A 16,681-nucleotide genomic window follows, 5' to 3' on the forward strand; every position below is an offset into this window, starting at 1 on the left:
AGTTTCGGATGCTCTTGGAGTGGACGAAGATGCCTATAACACTAGGGCAAAAGGTAAAAGTGTTGTGTCTACTACTAGGCCTACACAAACATATGTGAGAGGAGGCACATCTCGGGCAAGAAAAGTTAATCCTCCTCTAGTTAGTAGAGATGAGGAGGAAGAAAATGATGATGATGAGGAGGAGGAGGATGAGGATGATGAATATAAAGATGAAGATGAAGATGAAGAATACAAGGATGAAGAAGAGGAAAACATCAATGAAATAGAGTTTGATGATGATGAGGATTTGGATTGATTATGGAGTTCATTTGATATGTTATTAGGAATTAGGTTTTATGTTGGAATTAGATGTTATTAGGATTAGGAGTTTTTTTTTTGTGTGTGTTTTAGAACTTTAGACTTAAATTAGTAGATTTGAGTTAGTAATATTAATGATTTTATTTTTTGGTGTTTTCTAATTTTTTGTCGCCTCACATGCGAAAGGCTGTCGCCTCGCCTCAAGGCGGTATTTTGCCTTCACCGTCTCGGCTCGCCTTTCGCCTTTCGCAACTATGCGGTGAACGACCAAATTCACTTGGTTATTAAGGTCCGTGTGAATGTTCGTGGTTATCAGGTAGGTATAAATGTAGAAAGTAGTGCATTATTTACCCATAAAAAAAAAAAAAGTGAAATGAATAATATTTTGTTACCCAAATTTTATGTTAAAGCTGACTTTTTTTTGTCATTAATGGTTTATTGGGATAAAAACAAAAAATTAGATGTTTAATGAATCCAAATAAAAATTCAATAAAAATTAGCCGACTCATAATGCTTTTTAACTTTATTTTAGCATGGGATAAAAAAAAAGTTGGAAGTATGAGCAAATTAATAGTAATAGAAGCAATAAATTGGCATTTCTAGGTAGTATAATTAATTATAGCAATTCCTCAGTCCATTTTAGTTGGAATGTGAGTTTGAATTTGCGATGGTAGTTGGTGTGTATTCTTGATGTTTTTTAATCAATGGGGGTTGGCCGAAAATGCAGTCTTTGGCATAACAGGTGGAAAATCAGATTCTGTTTAATCGCAGTCCCCCTTGTTGATAACCAGTTTCCTTGGATGAGTTTTTGGTCCTCTTTTATGGATATGGTCATTCACTGTAAAAAGCTGTTGTCTCACCTCACCTACACATATGACTGCCCTGCTCTGCTCATCATTTTGCTACAAGATTTAGCTCTCTTTTGTCACTGTGGGAGAATATAGTTGTATTCCCATGGGATAGCAATGATGCCAGATTGAAAAGATATCTTCCCATTTTATTGTATAACAACACAAGAAAACTATTGAAACTAACCAGTGCTCGATATCACAAAGCTAAAGAAAATTGTTGGTATATTGTGCTTGTAAGTTGTAACATATCAGGAAATCTTTACAATAGGAGGAAAATTAGTGGAAATTAAATCAACAAATGAAACCAGTAGTGTAACTAATGATTGGATTGGAGAGTTGAAACTACATAATTACAAAGTCTCCACTGGTCTAGAGTCTGAACTAGGTCTAGAAGAACCTTCATCCTTAAAGTTAGAAGAACGACGGTCCGTCTCAAACTTATATAATTGGTAGCCAGATGGACTAGAGAGCTGACCTGAACCACTGCTGCTTACTGATCTTTCAATATCTTCCATATCAGCTACAAATGAAATTGGCCTATCTGGGATTGCAGGAATTGATTGCTCTGTTTCCATCATTTTCACTACTTGATCCATAGTTGGCCTTGCATATAACTGCGGATGAGAACAAAGTACTGCAATGAATACATACTTCTCCATTACATCATTTGGGCCTAACTCTGTCATACCATCTTCTATAACATCTAAACTTCTCCCCTTTCTAACTAGTGACCATGCCCAATCTGTAACAGGGGAAGGTTGCCCCTCTTCACTCAAACCCAGTGCTTTCTTTCCACTCAAAAGCTCAAGAAGCAAAACACCAAAGCTGTAAACATCGCTTCTTTCTGTCAATTGCCCATAAAGAGCATACTCAGGAGCTACATACCCCATTGTTCCAGCTACCCTTGTGCTTAAATGAGTTGCTCCCTCTGGTGTGAACTTTGCCAGTCCAAAATCAGCTACCTTGGCTTCGAAATTGTCATCCAATAGTATATTGTTGGCTTTAATGTCTCTATGAATGATTGCTGGTTGAACTCCACAATGCAAATAAGCCAATCCTCTTGCTGTTCCCAGTGCAATCCTTTGCCTAATTGGCCAACTGAGCTTCTTCTTTGCAGATCCAAATAAATGGTCATGTAAACTCCCATTCGTCATCAAATCACACACAATTATCCTCTGATGTCCCTCTGATGGAGTAGTGGCTGTACAATAGCCTCTCAAAGCAACAAGATTCACATGTCTCACACTTGCAATAACCTCAACTTCATGTACGAAACTAGCATCACCGGCGGCTGTCAAATTTTTGAATCTTTTGAAAGCAACTTGAGATCCATCAGGCAATGCACCTTTGTACACATTTCCATATCCTCCTCTCCCAATAAGGTTTTCCCTGGAAAAATTCCAGGTTGCCTCTCTGATTTCATCCAATGTGAATTTAACCAGATTTGTACTATCAGTAATTGACTCCAATCCTGAATTCAAACCCATCCGAAATCCTCCCCCACTAATGCTATCTCTTCTCCTTTTCCTCCTCAAAACCCCATATCTTCGCCTCAAAAACCAACATCCTCCTATAATTATTACCAATCCAAGACCCAAAATCACAAAAACCAGAGTCATAACTCTCTTCTTTTTGTGACCTGATTTCTTAGGATCTAAATCAAGCAAAAACAAACACTTAGCAGTACCTCTATCGGTAGGTCCATACCTATTAAGGAACGCCCCGGCATAAATTGCCGGATATGCTTGACAATCGGACAAGTTCCCGACGGAAGGTCCCGGCAAGTAGGCTAATTGGCTGGTCAAGCTAGCGGTACAAGCGGCGCAGGGGGAATTATTCTCGAGCGACTGATTACAAACGGCGGCGACGTTATCCATGGAAGATTTAGGAATCCGAGATTCAAATTGCGCCCTGGTAGTGATGTTCATACATCCTTGAGAGATCCAGCTGGTGTTGAATCCGCAAGAGGAGCGGACATCAAAATTAGTATCGTATTGATTGAGGAAAGTCTGATAAGCACGCCAACAAGATTCGGCAGAGTCAAGAGGCGGCAAGAAGGAATTATTGTGCTGGAGATAGTAGGATTGGACGAGTCGCAGACCATTTTTGAGGTACTGGCACTGCTGGGTTCGGCCAATATTGATGGGTTTGGAATCAGCGACAAGCTTCTGGAGGACGGTGAAGTCGAGAGGGCATGAGGTGGTGGAGTTTTGGGCGAGAGCGGAGGTTAAGGAGAAAGCGAGAAATGCGAAGAGTAGAAGATAGAGGCGGCGGGGGAGGAGGAAGAAGAACATTGAGAAATTAAGGTTGTAAGTTCATGGAGGAAGCATAGAGAAGAGAAAGCGAAAAGGAGATGGGAATTGTTGACAGAGAGAAGTAGAAGAAAGGAGGCATAATTTGACCAGAAGAAAAGAAAGAGACGATACAGTCAGCTGTTTTTCGTCTCTTCCAGCAGCCAATTAAACAGTTGTCGGATTCCGAGAAGTTTTGGTGTTGCTTTTCAACTTTTACTATTTCAGTTCTTAATTTTGAAAAGGGCTAATTACAAATCTAGCCCAACTAAAAGGGTCTATTTACATATCTAACCCACTTTGCTTCAATATCATCAAATTAGACACTTTCATCCACTTTGGATAGGAATACCCTTATTTCAATTCATCTTCTTCCTCAGATTCTGAACGTCTTTCTCGTCATCCTAAACGAGCGAAAAGACGGTGGTTTATAGAGAGAATAGATTTTGTTTCGTTCAACCTTTGAAGAACTAGTGTCTGCGGAAGAGGATTAGGAAGGAAATCTTAAAAAATGAGAGAAAAAAAAAATCTAACAATTGAACTGTTGTGATGTTGCATTTGTGACGAATTCGTCGCAAATGCGACAAGATTTGTCGAATCTGCGACAACGGTTGTCGCATTTGCGACGAAATGCGACAGCAAGTTGTCGCATTTGCAACGAATTGCGACAGCTGTTGTCGCATTTGTGACGAAATGCGACAGCGATTGTTGCATTTGTGAAGTGGTGTCGCATTTGTGACGAAATGCGACAAATTCATCATAAATGCGACAACAATGGAGGAAATTGACGGAAAATAGTGGAAAATAGAGGAAATTGAAACAATACCATTACAGATGAAGAAAGAGGCAAGACTAGCAAGAAAAACATGCATATAAGCTAAAAACATACCATTTCTACGGGAAATTGAACATAATACTTCAATAATCGCTAACGATTGGTATCAGAAATTGAAGAACATGAACCGAAGAAAAAGAAGATGAAGAAGAAGGAGGAGGAGGAGGAGAACCAATCGAACGAAGAAGAAGATTCGATCGAAGAAGAAAGAAGAAGAAGAATCGATCGAAGAAGAAGAATGGATCAAATAGAAATATGGGTATTCTTGTCCAAAGTGGATGAAAGTGTCTAATTTGGTGATATTGAAGCAAAGTAAGTTAAATATGTAAATGGACCCTTTTAATTGGACTAGATTTGTAATTAGCCCTTTTGAAAATCCATGGTGGATTTTTCATCATAATACTAATAAATACTAATAAAAAGTATTTTTATTGCTAAAATGCAATGCAAAACACACAAATTATTTAGAAAATGACAAAAAGGGTTTGATATTCTTGAAATACTATCAAATATTATATAAAACCCTTAATGATTAATTTGGCTTTTTAAGTTGGATAAAAGATCAATTTCATCCAAAATCATGTTATCAATTTTACCTTTTTAACTTAACACTTTAACTTCTAGTAATATATACTAGAATTGTTAAAACCACATCAAATTATTTCAAAATGAAATATTGATGTTAAAAAGCAACCTAAAAAAATCTTCACCAGAAAAAGAAAATCAGTACTTGGATTGGTTTTGTCTAAAAATGCTCAGCCCAAGTCTAGTCCAGCCTGCTATTAATTTAGGCGGGCTCGAACTAAAAAAATAAAATCTCAAACCGAGTTTATATAAGCTTATCTAAATATAAATGTATAATTTTTAATAAAAAAATTAAATTTATAGTTAAAAATAAATATTAATATATAAATTTAGTAATTAATATTAATAGACGGACCGGACTGGACCGGTCCATGCTATTTTTATAAATCTCAACCCCACCCAAAAAAGAGACGGGCTGGATCTAAAGATAAATTTCCATGTCTAAACCCGGTCCAAGAGACATGGACCTGGATGGGCCGGATGGATACTGGGCCCATGAACAAGTCTAATTTAGGCTAATGAGAAGTATTGTTCCTAAATAAGTTAGATTGGGTATACTTATTTGAGAGAAATTGCAAAACAATTGGTTGAAAAAAGTTATAGTTTGTTTAAACTCTGGATTTGGGCAACGTATAAATTAGATTGATAAATTTAGGAAGAAAGTGATGTTTATATGTTGTTTAAGTTTGAGAAGAATGAAAAATTAGAAGAATATGTTGTAGCAAGTCAGAGTTGAATGTGCAAATGGTGGATTGAGTTAAAAGGGTATTTATAGATATTATATTTTGTACAGGAGTATATGTTATAATTTGGAAGTTTATCCATATATAATCCTCCATGTGCTGAATTGTTTGACATCCATATAAGAGCAACTTGGGTGGTAGTTCCCTTGTAATAAAATCTTCGAGGTTTCAATTGCACATTGAGCTATTTTTACAATTGATTCATTGATCAAAACTGCATGCATGCATATGGTTTAATACATCAGTGCCCTACACCACATCATATGTGTATTTCTCTGTTATCCTTACCGGGTAAAATGTTTTTTTTTTTGTTTTTTTATCTGTCATTTGACATACACATAATTCTCATGTTATGCATAAAAGAGTTCTTTCTCACAGTAGAAAAACAACTAAATTTTCAACAGTAGCATTTTTCCCCAAATCAAATGTGTAATATTTTCAATAGTAACATATCATAATCATGTGTACGGTTGTTAAACGCAAGGTGTATGCGACAAATAAAAAACTTTACTCAAAAAGGTGGCTTGCATCGATCTTTAAATAAAGAAAATAACAAATATGTAGTATCCAAAATAGTACCGAGTAATCGAGCTGAGTAGGGTCTGACTACATCTCTTCCCTACAAGTAACCATCAACGTACCATTTTCTCTTTACAGACTATTACTTTATGCATCATGAAAATAGAGTCAAACTTAAACAGAATAGGCGTTCATTGGTAAAGACTCGAGCTTACAACATGGATAGCCCTCCCTAGAAGGGCCTTACCCATCTTCACTTGTAAAATGGGTGAGAATGATAGAGAGGCCCTCGAGCATGCCTCGCAACCCCGGAGGCACAGGCATGACACTAAGGATTGTTGGTTCCATGTAACGTGACAATATTAGTTCCAATGGGGGGTTAGGAACTATTTAAAAAAATTCACGTTAAGGCTGACTTGTTTTTCGTTTAAGACTTTAACTTAGTCTATTAGCACAGTGGTACTGAGTAAGTTTTAGATACAAGCTTAGTCAACCGGTGACTAAGACTGCTTCTATTCTTAAGTCAAGAGCTAGCACTTAAGTCTATTCCTGAACTCAGCTTCTCAGTTCACTCAACTCAGCTTATGTTCTTTTTAGTATTTTACTAGGCAGTATTTTAGCAAGCAATATATAAAGGAGTTAAGGATTAGAAAGATATTACTCAGTAGACGTATCCTGGTTCGGCCTCTCCGCCTATGTCCAGTCCCCGGAATTCCTTTCGAGCTTTTCGAATCCTCTCTTTAAAGGTAGAGCACAAACCTTTTACAATAGCAACTGAGTATACAAAAGTACCTTCCTATATTCCTCTACTCAATCCTATTTCTACCGCTGAGTGCTATAACCGAGCAACTCAGCGTCTCCTTTCTATTCTTCTAGAAATGATAAGTGTTTTATTCTAAACAAAATCTAAGAACACTTTAGATGAAATAAATCACTCTAGACTTTTACACAAGAATATGAATTGGTGTAAGATTTGCTTTGCTTTTCTACCACAGAACTTCGAGTAATGATTTGGTCAGCATTTTGACTTGATGAAGATCTGCATCGAATGAAGCGTTTGAGAGGCCTATTTATAGTGACACTTGAGGCACCGGTCATTTCAAATTTCGAAATAACCGTTGGAGGGAAACGGCTTCCTGTCACTTTCACTCAGTCAGTGCTCAGCGTCTTCAGCCAATAAGAATCTTGTGTCTTCTGTCTTCGGCAGTGCTCAGTTGCTTTTCGTCAGGCTGGTCAGAGTGTCTCTACATTTTTGGCAAAGTCTTCCAGACAGCTTCCTGCGTCTTCTGAACTTTACCCAAAGTAGAAATACTTTGTCTCCAAGTTTGTTCAGGTCAGCCGCTGACCTGACTTCCTTGTCGCACAACTCAGCAGCTTCGTCTTGAAGCTTTTGGAGAAGGCTTCTCGATCCTTCTCTTCGCTGGGCTTGCATTTCATTCAGCTTGAACCGTGTTTTGATCTGCTTGGGTCGTGTGGCTTTCAATAGTTGACTTGGGCTTGACTTTATCTTATGGGCTTTTGGGCCTTACACTTTTAATGTCTTGAATCTTATAAATCAATTAACTCAACATTGAACAAACACATTAGTATTAATAAATCAAAGCATTTAAATTTAATGTGTTAGAATATTTTTATCATGGTGAATTAATCATACTTAAATAATTTTGTCAAAACAAAATCATGTGGAAAGGTGTTTCAACAAACTCCCCTGTTTTGATGTTGGCAAAAATATTTAATTGGAACTCAGTGTTGAGCTCCCCCATGATAGTTGACCTTTTCTAAACTTCTGAGAATTCTCCCCCGTAAGGGTTGAACTACTGACTTAGTTTTACTTTAAACATTTTAAGGTTTAATCAAGTAAGTCTAAGGTAGTACTTAGAACATTTTGTCCTTACTCACTTTTGATACTTAGTTAAGTGGAGAATGAAGTTCAGTTATCAAAGTAGGAGTAAGCTGAGTAGGTTCATTGGTGCTGAGTAGTTTTACTCAGTGGACAAATACTTGTATCCTTTTTATGTTCAAAAGTTTTAATTTATTTTGTTCAATGATTTTTAAGTGAGTAAACATTCGAGAAGGGTCAACATTAGATCAACACAGCAGATAAGCAAATAGCATAAGACAGTATAATAAATAACTCAGATGTTATGGAAAGATACTTTCATATATTACTTCAGCTTAACAAGAACTATATAAGCAACAAATATTAAAACAAACAAGTTAAGGAAAAATTCTATTTCTTGATGTTGACTTGGATTTGTTTGGATTTGGGTTTGGTTTGCTGACTAAGCTTCAATGCTTCTTGTTGCTGAGTTTGTGTGCTAGGGACAGCAGAAGTTGATCCTGGATTTTTCTATTGAGTTCCTTCTACCGATTGCTTATTTTTCTCCCCCGTTTTGCTTGCATCACTAGGCTGAGGGGTAGAAGCATAAAATTGCCCCTTTTGAACAGCACGAGTCAACAGAGTTGAGTACTGTTGGAGGTTACTTGTACTTTCCTGAAGACCCTTAAATACCTTCAGACCACCTTCCACGTTTGCCACCGGAATGTTCATGGTGGCACTGATGACACTAAGTATAAACTCAAGTGACTTGCCCATCCATGTGATAGAGTCAGTCATTTTGGCAAATGATCGATGATACATTTTGAGCATGGAGGAGGCATAGATGTGGCGCTGAGAGGATTGGTACTTAACATGGTCGTAGGTAGGTTTGGCATAATTGAAGATGTCAGTTGCCCTAGCTTGGTCAGTTTCCATTTCTTCTCATGTCAAGCTCAGTAGGCGCACAGCCTCAGCTATTTGTTCTATTGTACACTGAGAGGAAGAGGAAACTAAGTCTCGAGCTTCAGTAAGCTCAGAGTTCAGCTGCTTGTAATGCTGAGTTACTTCGGCAGAAGTGGCGACCGTTGAGTTCACAGCAGATATTGCGTTGATTTTGCCCTCGATGGAGTCCATATGATGGATCATCAGCATGTGAAGGTCAGCCAACTGGATAAGGAATTCCTGCTTAGGCTGCTGAGAGACCATAGAGGTCAAAACGTTCATCAGCTCCTTCAGACCCTTAATTTCGATCAGAAGTTGCGTGACGTTGGATAGTTGAGATGGCTCAGCAGAAGCGTATGCAGCAGCATTGGCATGAGACTTGGTTAGGTCGTTGAATAGAGCATGAGCTGAGAAGATTATTCTGCGCCCTGATTCAGAAGCATCCAAAAACTTAAAGGGATCTGTCTCTGCATGCGGAAGAGGAGTCTCAGGGGCCGTATTCTCATCAGCAGCAGGTATTTAGACATTGGGTTACTGGACAGAATTTGAGTTGCCAGCTTGAACAAGAGTTGATGGTTGAGCAATGGGAGCGTCATCCTCAGGGGTGATTCCATCAACGGGAGCTGAATGGTTTACTAACTGCTCAGAAGGTGGAGGTGTTTGATCAGTAGTAGTATCTACCTGCTCAGTGTCAGTCTGGAGCTGAGTTGAGACTTATGGAGGAGTCATCTCGAGATTGTCCTGAGCAGGAGTCTTTTCAGTTGCTTGCTCATTGAGTTGAACAGCAGATGCTTCGAACACTTGCTCAGTAGAGGATGGAGCAGCGGCGTCGGCAGATGTTGGGCCCTTTTTGGCTTCAGCTTCGACGTGTTCCTGGGAGCCAAAAATAGAGGCTTGCTTTTCCTTGACATGTTGTTGAGTTGGTTCAAGTGGTCTTGTAAAGAAGTTTAAGTCTAACTTGTGAGGTCAGTTATTGGGTCTCGAAGAGGTGAGTCATCCAGAATGTCAAACACTTGTAGTTTGAATGACTTCCGTTTGAATCTCTTCTCACTACTCCTCTTGTGGTTCTTGGACTTCTTTGAAGGCTCAGCGGGAATAGGGTCAGTTGAAGGAGAGGAATCATCCAGCTGGATGTTCTCAATGGGTTCCTCAGCAGCCACTTCGGCTTCCTTCACTGGAGACTCAGTTCTTTCCTCATCAGCCTGCACTTCAGCAGCTGAGTTACTTGGATTAGCATTTCCTGTCTTCTCAGCATCATTCTGCTCCTCAGCAGAGATTGATTTCTTCTTTTGAACATTAGGAGTTTCCTCAATGTTGACTCTCTGAGCTCGCAGGAAGGAGTCCTTTGGTACAGCAAAGTCTAGTGGAGCTGCGTCTAAAGGTTTAACTCCAGAAGATTTCTTCCTCTTTAGGGGTTGCTCAGGTTCGTCCTCAATTTCCTTTTCAGGATCAGGTCTCTTCTTTGCTGACTCAGTAGGTGCAGGTTTGGTCAGCATCAGTCTGGCCTTTTTGACACCCTGAATTAGGGACTTAGCGTTCGGTGCAGAGGATGTGACTCTGGGCAGCTCAGTTGGCTCTTCCTCTACTTGGGTTTCTTTTCCTTTCTTGGATTTAGACTTAAAAGGTAGGCTGTGTGATAATCCACTCAGAATTTCAGAGGTGATTTTTGTACCCAGCTCACTATCCTCACCCTTGAAGCTGACCTTATGGTCTTTAAGAATTTTGGTGATAAGGGAACCCATCCTGAGAATCCCAATGCTTCGTTGAAATGCCCCAATCAAAAATACGAGCATGTTTAATGGTTTATAAGTCAGCATATGCCAAATGAAGCACTGCTCAAAATTTGACGATGAGGAGGTGGAGTTGACCTTTGGGAAAAGGTAGTTGGTCAGTAAGTAGTGGACTTGTCTTTGGTGCTGACCAAGTGAGGTGGTTGAGACTTCACCTATATAGCCCTTTGGCTTGTAGAACTCAGTGTCGAACTTGATGTACTTGACATCATTAGTTTTCCTCATTTCCGTCCCTTCTTCCTTTAGGTCCAACAGTACAGCTAGGTATGAGGGGTTAATGACTATCTTGGTGCCTTTAACGTAGGTCACCATATAATCAACATCGTCATCAACAATGACTAAGTTTTTGTAGAACTCAGTGACCAGCCTCGGATAGGTTAATCCAAAGAGGGAGAAGAGTTTAGTCCAGCCGTTTCTAGAAATCCACTCACAGAATGGTTTCTCAGCTTCGACAAAACTCTTTGAGAACCATCTGGAGGGGATGACCTTGAGGTTCTCGGGGTTTTCAAAAGCAGCTGAGAAGGTCCTTTCCTTAGGCTCCTTGTCCTTCTTCTTCTTCTTTTACTTAGAAGGAGTTGAGGTTTCAGTGTGGGGGTCCTGACCAAGGATGCTGACCTCAGTCATTGGTTGGTCATGCTAACCATGAGTTGGCTGTTGGGATTCTGAAGAGGAGGTGTCATGGTACTCCTTTTCTTGACTTCCTTCTTGAGAAGAAGGGTTAATGTCTGAGTGGTTGTCCTCGTATTGGTCATCGGATATGTTTTGCGAATCACCAGACATTGTGTTCTTGGATGTTCTTGAGAAATGCAGAGGGATTTAGGAGTTGAGAGAGAGATTGAGTGTGAATATCAAGCGTAGAAGGTAAATAGTGAAAATATTTCACTATTTATAGCCGGTGAGAGTTGATTTGATAAGTCAGGGTAACGGTGGGAATTTGAACAATTTAGCATCAGTTATTACTGACATTATTGACAAATTACGGCGCATGGTTTCACTAATGATGACACTTATGTCATCCTAGTGGCTACTTAAATACGCGTGCAAACCCTAATTGTTCAAGTTGTGTTACTCAGCAACTGAAGTACTCAGCAATTAAAGTGCTGAGTATATAAGACAGATTCATAAATTTGCATAATAAACTCACTCAGCATACATATCACTTAGCATGTATTGTACTTGGAATTTATTGAAGATGATTAAACATACCGATAACTTCTCTCAGTATGCTGAACTGCTCACGAGCCAACAGCTTCGTGAAGATATTAGTAAGCTACTCATTCGTTGGGATGTTGAGATTGTAATGAAGTCATGACACTCAGAAGATCCTTCAGACCTTTGATCTCAGTAAGAAGCTGAGTGACAGATGAAAGCTGAGTAGGCTCAACATTAATAGACCCATCGGCATCGGTGTTTGTTTGATGAAGGCCCTGGATAAGAGCTTGAGGTGAGTCAACGATTCTTCGACCAGACTCAGAAGCATTTAGATAGCTAAAGGATCCATCATTTGTTGGCCCAGATGCCGGAGGAGGAGTAGAACCGAATAGAGGCGGTGTTTGGTTCTGCTCAACATTAGAGGTGCCAGCATGATCATCGGCTGGTCTTGAATTAGGATTTCCAGTAGAAACTGACTGGATTGGATTCTGCACTTGGAGTTTTTTAAGAGGAGGATCGGCAGAATGTGTTACTTTCTCAGAGTCAGGCTGAAGCTGACTAGGTGTTGGAAGTTGAGGAAGTTCAGTGTTCACCTGAGCAGGTAATTCCTTAGCTTGCTCAACATGTTGAGGAGCAGGATCTTCGAGCACTTGCTCGGCATCATTTTGGCTAGGGGAAGAAGTTAAGTCGGCATGTTCCTTCGGTTGAGAAACAGAGGCTTGATTTTCTTGTTGCTCTGGTTGAGACTCAGGAGGGTTAGAGAAGAACTTAAGGTGTACATCTGTAAGATCAGAGATCTCATCCCTCAGCGGTGAGTCACCCATGAGGTCAATGACGGGGGCTCGATATGCCTTCTTCTTCTTAAGTCTTCTTAGTCTTTTTAGCTTTGGAGGAGTAGGGTCAGCAGGAATGGACTCAATGGAGTCAGTGGGTGAAGCTTCCCTTTGAACAGCGGGATGATTTGCCGTTGGCTCAGCGTCTTCTTCCTCAATCTCCTCAGTGTAGAATGTGCCATGTTGATCAACGTCTAATCGCTCATCATCCTCATCCTCCACTGTTACCTCATCATTGAACTGACCACCCAGTTCTTCTTCTTTTTCGAACTGACCACCCAATTGGTCTTGTTCTTCCTCTTCTTCTGACTGTTGTTTAGTGTCAATGTCTTGACTCTGTACATAATGGGAGTTAGGAGGAACAATTACGTCAGTTGGAAGGGCATCGATGGGTCTCAACTCAAAAGAGAGTTTCTTTTTCATCCTCAGAGGTTGCTCATCAATATCCTCTCTTTCTTCTATCTCAAGCTCATCTTGCCTTGGTCTTTTCTCAGCTGACCTAGGTCCATCCTGACCTTTTTGAGGTTGAGGCTTAATTCTTCTGGATACAAACTTAAGCTTCTTTGGTGCAGAGACAGCTTCTTTAGAGGTGCTTTGCACAGCTTTCCTCTTTCTTTGTGTCCTTCCCTTTCGAGTCACCGTCCCCTCAGTTTCCTGGTCAGCGGCCCCTTTCCCTTTCTTGGGCACAATTGGTTGGTCATATGCCAGGCCGAACAGGACAACAGCCGTAATCTCGGTTCCCCAAGTGTGGATTTCCTCAACCAGGCTCACCCCTTGATCTTTGAGGATTTTGGTGATAATGGAGCCTAGCCTAAGAGTTCCAGTGCTTCTTTGAAATCCACCGATTATGAAGACGGGCATGTTGATCGGCGTGTAGGTCAGCATATGTCATATGAAACACTGCTCGAAGTTTGTCGCTGAGTTGGTGCAGTTGATTTTGGGGAAGAGGAAATTGGTCAGTATGTAATGGGTGATGCTCCTTGGATATATAGCAAAATTAAGGTCAAGTATAAACCTATCGCAACAAGTAATAAAGTGTGCAAGCATAGGTCGAACCCACAGGGAGACAGGATTGCAGAGCCACTAAGTCTAATCAAACGTCCAAATGTCAAGACAAATAGAATTGGGATGGAATTGGCATTAACTAAATATGCAATTAATTATAAAGAACTGAAAATTAATGCTAGGGATAACAATTGGTGAGATTAATGGATGAGAAATCTGGGATTTCGGATCCTTTGGTTGAATCATATATCTAGGTCGAGAGTTAAGAGTTGTTAAATCATGTCGGAATATAACAGCAACCATTCTAGAGAAGGTATGAATGTGATCAGTATTCTAAAACCCCTATTCACATGTGTTCAAACAATAGCTTGGTTAGGCAATATGTTCTACAACATGTAAAGCATTACTAAGTCCTGTTTGGTTGAACTCTAAGCCGTAGCCCGAGTAAGAACCGCACTCCTAGTTTCCTAGCGAGGTCTGACTGTATGGGTTCAGTATAGATTCTCTCCTTTCGGTCTCGAATCTATCTAAAATTCTATTAACTTTCGGATCAAGACATTAAGTACAGACAATCAGATTACAGTTGACAATCAAATCATACCCTAACTCTAAACCCAAATATAATCATTCCACCAAATTCACCTCCATCCCAGATCGGATGGAGATTAGCTCATAGATATGTAAATCAACACAATCATAATGATAAAGATGAAATCCATAAATATATATTGAAAATCAATAGAAGAGTACTAAGGAGAAGAAAACTAGACTGTCACTCTAGTGATCGTCGATGAATCCTCGATTGAAAGTCGCCAGAAAATGGAATGAGAGTAATTGAAAATCCCAATTGTTATAAATGAGCCAAAGCCTAGCTTCTAAAATGTGGTTTGCTATAACAATGGCTGCTTAAAAATGTTTCAGAAAAGAACATGATGATAAATAAAAACCTAATTCCCTTTTATAGTCACAACAAGAGCTACAAGGGTAAAAAGGTAAATTACAGGAATAAAGAATGGATATTTCCAGGTCTTCATAGGGGCAATTTAGCAAAAAGAGCCGGACTTGCGTTGCTGGTTCGCGTTCTGTCTCGGCGAGACAGTGGTTGTCTCGGCGAGACAGTGGCTGTCTCGGCGAGACAGTGGCTGTCTCGGCGAGACAGCAGTTGTCTCGGCGAGACAGCAGTTGTCTCGGCGAGACAGCATGTGGCCAGGTCCGCTTCAGCTCCTCGTTCTCTCGGTTGATGCCTGATTGCTTCCTAGAGCTCCGAGGAAGTCCAAAAAGTCCTGAAAGACACTAATCATGCCATAAGGTAAAGGAAACATAAAACCGACCTAAAACATGAAAACAATAAACAAAAATAGTTGAAAATAACTAAGAACAGTGAATGAAATGCACCTAAACATCTATGAAATATGGAAATATCAACCTCCCCACACTTGAACCTTGATTGTCCTCAAGCAAGAAAGACGGACATTTAGAAGGAATTAAATCACATAGCCCTCGGGCTCTTGACATTTCCGGATTATTTCCAAACAAAACACTTTACTAACTACCCTTGAACCGAAGATAATAAAGGGGTCGCCTTGTGAAAACTCATTCTCAAAGGTAATTTCAGTAGCCAAATTCCAAGAAGATGGATAGAAACTTAATCTTGTTTAGCCCAAAATGAACAACCAAATCATTCACCATGAACCTTCAGTTTGAATCACCAAAGTTGTTAGATAAATTAATTAGATTTCTTAGTAGCGTGAGGGGCCTTTTGTACCGGTTGAAACGCATGGGTGACGTACCCCCGACCATACAACCCGATCACAAAACCAAGGCGTTTGAAGAGTCAAGTTAGATTCCCTCTTTCCATTTTCTTTCCAATGTGAGGGGCCTTTTGTACCGGTTGAACGCATGGGTAACGCACCCCCGATCATACAACCCGATCACAAAACCAAGATGCTATGCATACTCATACCAAGAATTTGTTTGTGCAATTGCACTTATTGATTGTAGGCATTGGAGTAAGGTGGAAAGAGGTGTTTGGGGATTTAGACTGTTTTTTTTTAAATGATAAAGATTTTCAGTGCATTGGCAAGCAAGTTTGATTTAAGGATTTGTGCATTTATTAATAAGAGTAACTTCAACTACTTCCGGTAACACGATTTCAACTTAGGTTGACATTCAGATTTCACAATTTTGGCTTCCATCATCTTCTTAAAGGTGGGCTACTTAAATTGCACTAAGTATCAAAATTAAGTACTGGGGACACGACCTTATCATCAATTATTCAAGGGTAAAACTAAAATGGCCTGTTTGTGTAATTTTTTCTTTCGATGAAGTTTCCGAGGGGATATGCAATATAACAACTCTAAAGTGTTTCATCCATTTCAAGCGAAGAACCAAGACTTAAGGCTTAAGGGGAAGCTTTGACTGATTCTACAAGACAGACACGACAGACGTGATGACAGCACAAATCCAACATGCAAACAGTTTAACAAGACAAGACGACAACAAAACGACAGACATGCAGTTTTCTATCCTGATTTTCCCTCCCCACACTTAAAGCAAGCATTTACTCCCTAAAATGCAGAAAAGTAAAGCTAAAAAAATATATAAAAGGGAAAAAAAATAGGATAGGGACTCCCTCAAGGGTGGCGATCCATCCAGCTGCGCATATCGGACATGAATCTGTTGACGTCCATGCGGAAATCGCGGAATTCATGTGTCAACTCCTCCAAGTTGGCCTCCATGTTGGTCATTCGTTCCTCAAAACCGCTTTCCGGCTCTGCTTGATATTCATCATCCTCCTCTTCGGAGCCGAGGTCCATTGGCTCAGAGGAACCTGTACCTGCAGATTGAAAATCTCTCCACCACATTCCCGACTTGTGGAGGAGCTCAGCACGCAACAGATAATTCGAATCTAACAGTTTAAAATTCTCAGAATCTTTTAACTTGAAGGTTGCCATGGTTCCCTCACATACCGCTAGGCGGGAGATAATATGGCCAAAAGGGAGGGAAGTTCGCTTTGAAA

General features: G+C 39.9%; 1 protein-coding gene across 1 annotated transcript; it reads right to left on the reverse strand.

Annotated features, from left to right (window-relative positions):
- Nucleotides 1-1,371: 1,371 nt before the first annotated feature.
- Nucleotides 1,372-3,590, reverse strand: LOC136218339 (probable LRR receptor-like serine/threonine-protein kinase RKF3). Its single transcript, XM_066005143.1, has one exon. It carries the CDS (start codon nucleotides 3,440-3,442, stop codon nucleotides 1,499-1,501), a length of 1,944 nt encoding a protein of 647 aa, XP_065861215.1. The 5' UTR covers nucleotides 3,443-3,590; the 3' UTR covers nucleotides 1,372-1,498.
- Nucleotides 3,591-16,681: the final 13,091 nt, after the last annotated feature.

This window comes from Euphorbia lathyris, chromosome 2, assembly GCF_963576675.1.
Source record: "Euphorbia lathyris chromosome 2, ddEupLath1.1, whole genome shotgun sequence".
NCBI classification, from domain to species: domain Eukaryota; kingdom Viridiplantae; phylum Streptophyta; class Magnoliopsida; order Malpighiales; family Euphorbiaceae; genus Euphorbia; species Euphorbia lathyris.